Genomic DNA, 3,452 nt, shown 5'->3' with positions numbered 1-3,452 from the left:
TTGGCTTCCGTGTATGGGAGTATTTTGAAGGAAGCGCACTTGCTCTACCAAGCTAAGATGTATGATAACTAACGGGATAGGAATTTGAAATACGTCAGACGTAGGCCATTTGATGGAATGACTCCCTATGATCCTTGATGAAACTTTATGTGTTGTGTGCAAACTACGAGCAACTGCAGCCACGATTGGTCTTGCCAGACCGAGGTTAGCAAACCATAACATTGGCCTGTTTGTTGTTGATACTCGGTTGAGACCTCGGTTTAGAAGAGTCCGAGTCCTTATGCGCGCTACGGCTTCGATAAGTACAAAAAATCGGATTGGTAATATTTGTTGTAGACTGAGTAACCTATTTATCCACGAACGTTCCAATTTGCCAATCCTATTGCAAGACAAAATCGCGACACACAAGGAGTAAAATAAAAAAGAAACGTGCTCTTTTCGCACTAATCCTTCGGAGCCAAAGATCAATACTTAATCTAAGGACTTGATGGCAAGGAAGGGGTGGAGTGAGGAAAAGATGCGAAAAGTGCTGGGTGAATTGGCTGAACTATTTGGAGAAGACCATAGGTGCATAGGTAGGGTCGAAAATCGAGATCACAACTTGACACGCAAACAAGTTTTGAATGCCTTGAAGATACTTCAAGACATTTCGGGTTTATACAATTAGTACGAGGTCTTAAATCAGCCTGCTGAAAACCCGTAGAATTTGTTAATCTTACTGCATTGCCTCATTAGGCGAACAGCAGGGCGCATTAGCTCTTTTGGTGGCGTGCAGGATTTATTATTTTCCAGCCTGATTATTATTCTCTTAGTATTTATTGCTTCCCCGCCCCTGCGGAACGCATAAGCTTTTTCTCAGCTTCTTACATTTGCACCTGGAAAAACTTCTGACATTCGTATCTTTGCTCTAATTGTTACACCGCCACGATGGATGGTCTGTCTGTCGCTGCCTCCTGTGTGGCTTTGATACAAGCCTCCGACAAGACATTTGTTATCGTCTCTCAATTTATCAGGGACTGTAAAGATGCGAAGAATGACCTGGTTTCTGTCAACCAAGAGCTTTCCGCTTTGAGGCAAACCCTAGGCTTACTTCAAGACCTTGTCCCAGATGACTGCGATTTTGTCGATAGCGATGTGACCAAAAATACCAAGAACAACATTAACGAAATCATTACTAGTTCACTGAATGTGGCTAGAGACATAGATGGCGTCCTGTCAGGCCATAAAGGGAAATTAGCAGCAGTGAACTGGGCTACCAGCGGAAAGAGGAAGATTTCTGGGTTCAAGGCGTCACTCGAAACAAACCGAAGAGCTCTCAACTTAGCAGTAGATGTTATCACATAGTAGGTCAAGATTAGTTCTTCATAACTTTCAAGTATTAACTTCAACATACAGTGCAGCTTCTAAGGACATAAAAAATAACACAATAAACATCCTAGATGATACTACCCACATCAAGGGAGGTGTATCTAGCATTGAGGCCAGGATCAGAAATTTAGAAGCCAAAATTGAGGGTTCATACCTACCTGGCCCTCACTCGTACATGTTGAAAAATTATCTGAATGATATTTCTTCCGTTGCGGGTTCTGTCTTTGGCACGTCATCGCGGCCAGCGTCTCCCGAGGTTGAGACCAGTCAGTGAGTTTGAGCAAGAAATCCTTCAGGGTCACAACTGATACCAGACAGAATTACTGATTGTGGGGATCGTTCTGCTGAGTCAGAAGACTTGGCTTATTTCGATGCGATATGGCAGGATCCGACCCCAGACGAGGCAAACACACCGGGGAAGCAGCCTGCGAGCCTGGTGAAAGCCACACCGATGGCCAATAGAGTGACATTGGCTGGGAACTCGGATGTCGATTCGCATTCCCAGGACCAGAAAAGTGCAGACATAATCAGTATGCCATTTCCAAACTTCTTAGCACGGATCAAAAGTCGACCCTACGTTTCTCAGCAACGTCAGTCCCTACCAGTTGAGTTGGATCATCGATCCAGCGAGTTCCGGAGCTGTATGCTGCCATCAGATGGTGCTACTCTCTTGTGGAAAGCCGACAAAAGACCTTTCAGAACCTATGATATCCGTTCTGGAGAAGTCGCCGAACATCCACTACCCACTATTGACCCAACGGACCATCTCCTCGGTCCTACTTGGTTCTCAGAACTTGAGGTTTTGAGCGCGGATGCTTCTCTGTTAATGGTGAGGCAAACACCAAGGCACAGACATTGGACAATATATGACAGACGGACAGGCAAGACGATTTTGCCAATACAGAACCAAGAATTATGGGGTCACCTATCCATCGTACAAATCTCGAACAACTGTTCACTATTGACGTTATCAGATTACGACGAAGGATGCTGGCTTGTCAAAGTACAGAGGCTGGATGGTCCATATGGCAGACAAATCATACGCTCGCAATACAAACAGTTGCTCAAAAGCAGAGGGGTTACGCTTTTTGCATTGTCACATAGCAGCCAAACTGTCACAGCCTTAGTCGATGAATATCCTCCAAAGATTCTCACCTGGAAGCTGCATCGCGATTGTTTTGTCGATAAAGAATTAGATGTTTTGCCTGAAGTTCAGTGGCCCGATGAGATAAGACTGAAGCCCAAACGTGCTTTCCATGGGTATGCTCGTGGTATCGCTTCAGCAGGCGACACTGTGGTGATTATGACAGAAACCAGGGCTTTTGATCCCGATAGCCACCGGAGAAGGACCACAGCCATTACGGTTTTTGGCTACGATCTTCTTTCGGGTGTTATGAAATTTCGCCACATCTTCCGAAATAGCAAGGTTCCTCGGGATGGTTCCCCGTCTTCCGCACGCAGAGTGTTCTACACAGATGGCAAGATTTCCGCGGATGGGAAGCTCTTGATGATAACTAGAGCTAAAGAGGTTGCTGTAGATAAGAAAGAGCCCTCGAATGCCGAAACATCGTCAAGTCAAGAGCGGAGGTTTACTACAGAAACCAAAATCTTGCAAATCGAGGGGATGCACCTAGTCCACCGCTTTGAAAACAACCCAAGTCACCGGTGCATATTTTCGCCGAACTTTGACAAGTTTGCCAGGCTAGAGAAGGATCCAAAAAGTGGCGAGGATATCCCCAGAACGTTCTTGACGATTTATATTCATAAGGCATCTTTAGAGAATTAAGAGAGAATAAGAATATTTAACCTAATAATTTAACCCCTTTTTCAGGTTTAATACTATAATGCCAGAGATTAAAAGATAATTGGCCTATGCTAATAAGGTAATTAAAGTAAATATATTAATAGCTTATCCCTTAAAAGGTTTTAGCTTAAATAGCTTTAATACTTCTTTAATATCTTATTTTAAAGGCAGATTATTATTATGATTTTTAGCTAGGGGCTATATTTTATTTATTAATATATACTTATAAACTATAAATAATATATATCTAATAAATCTTAAGTTCTTAATTTTAAATTAT

At 43.1% G+C, this 3,452-nt stretch overlaps 1 protein-coding gene across 1 annotated transcript; it reads left to right on the top strand.

Annotated features, from left to right (window-relative positions):
• Positions 1-927: 927 nt before the first annotated feature.
• FOXG_18363 (uncharacterized protein) lies at positions 928-3,154 on the top strand (the record flags this gene model as incomplete). The annotated part of the gene is made up of 3 exons (XM_018398436.1): positions 928-1,343; positions 1,396-1,638; positions 1,687-3,154. The coding sequence occupies 3 exons, from the start codon at positions 928-930 to the stop codon at positions 3,152-3,154; spliced, it is 2,127 nt and encodes a 708-aa protein (XP_018236280.1).
• Positions 3,155-3,452: the final 298 nt, after the last annotated feature.

Source organism: Fusarium oxysporum, chromosome 5 (assembly GCF_000149955.1).
Source record: "Fusarium oxysporum f. sp. lycopersici 4287 chromosome 5, whole genome shotgun sequence".
NCBI lineage: Eukaryota > Fungi > Ascomycota > Sordariomycetes > Hypocreales > Nectriaceae > Fusarium > Fusarium oxysporum.
Note: the sequence above shows the minus strand (reverse complement) of the source record. Positions and strands in the feature narration are given on the sequence as shown.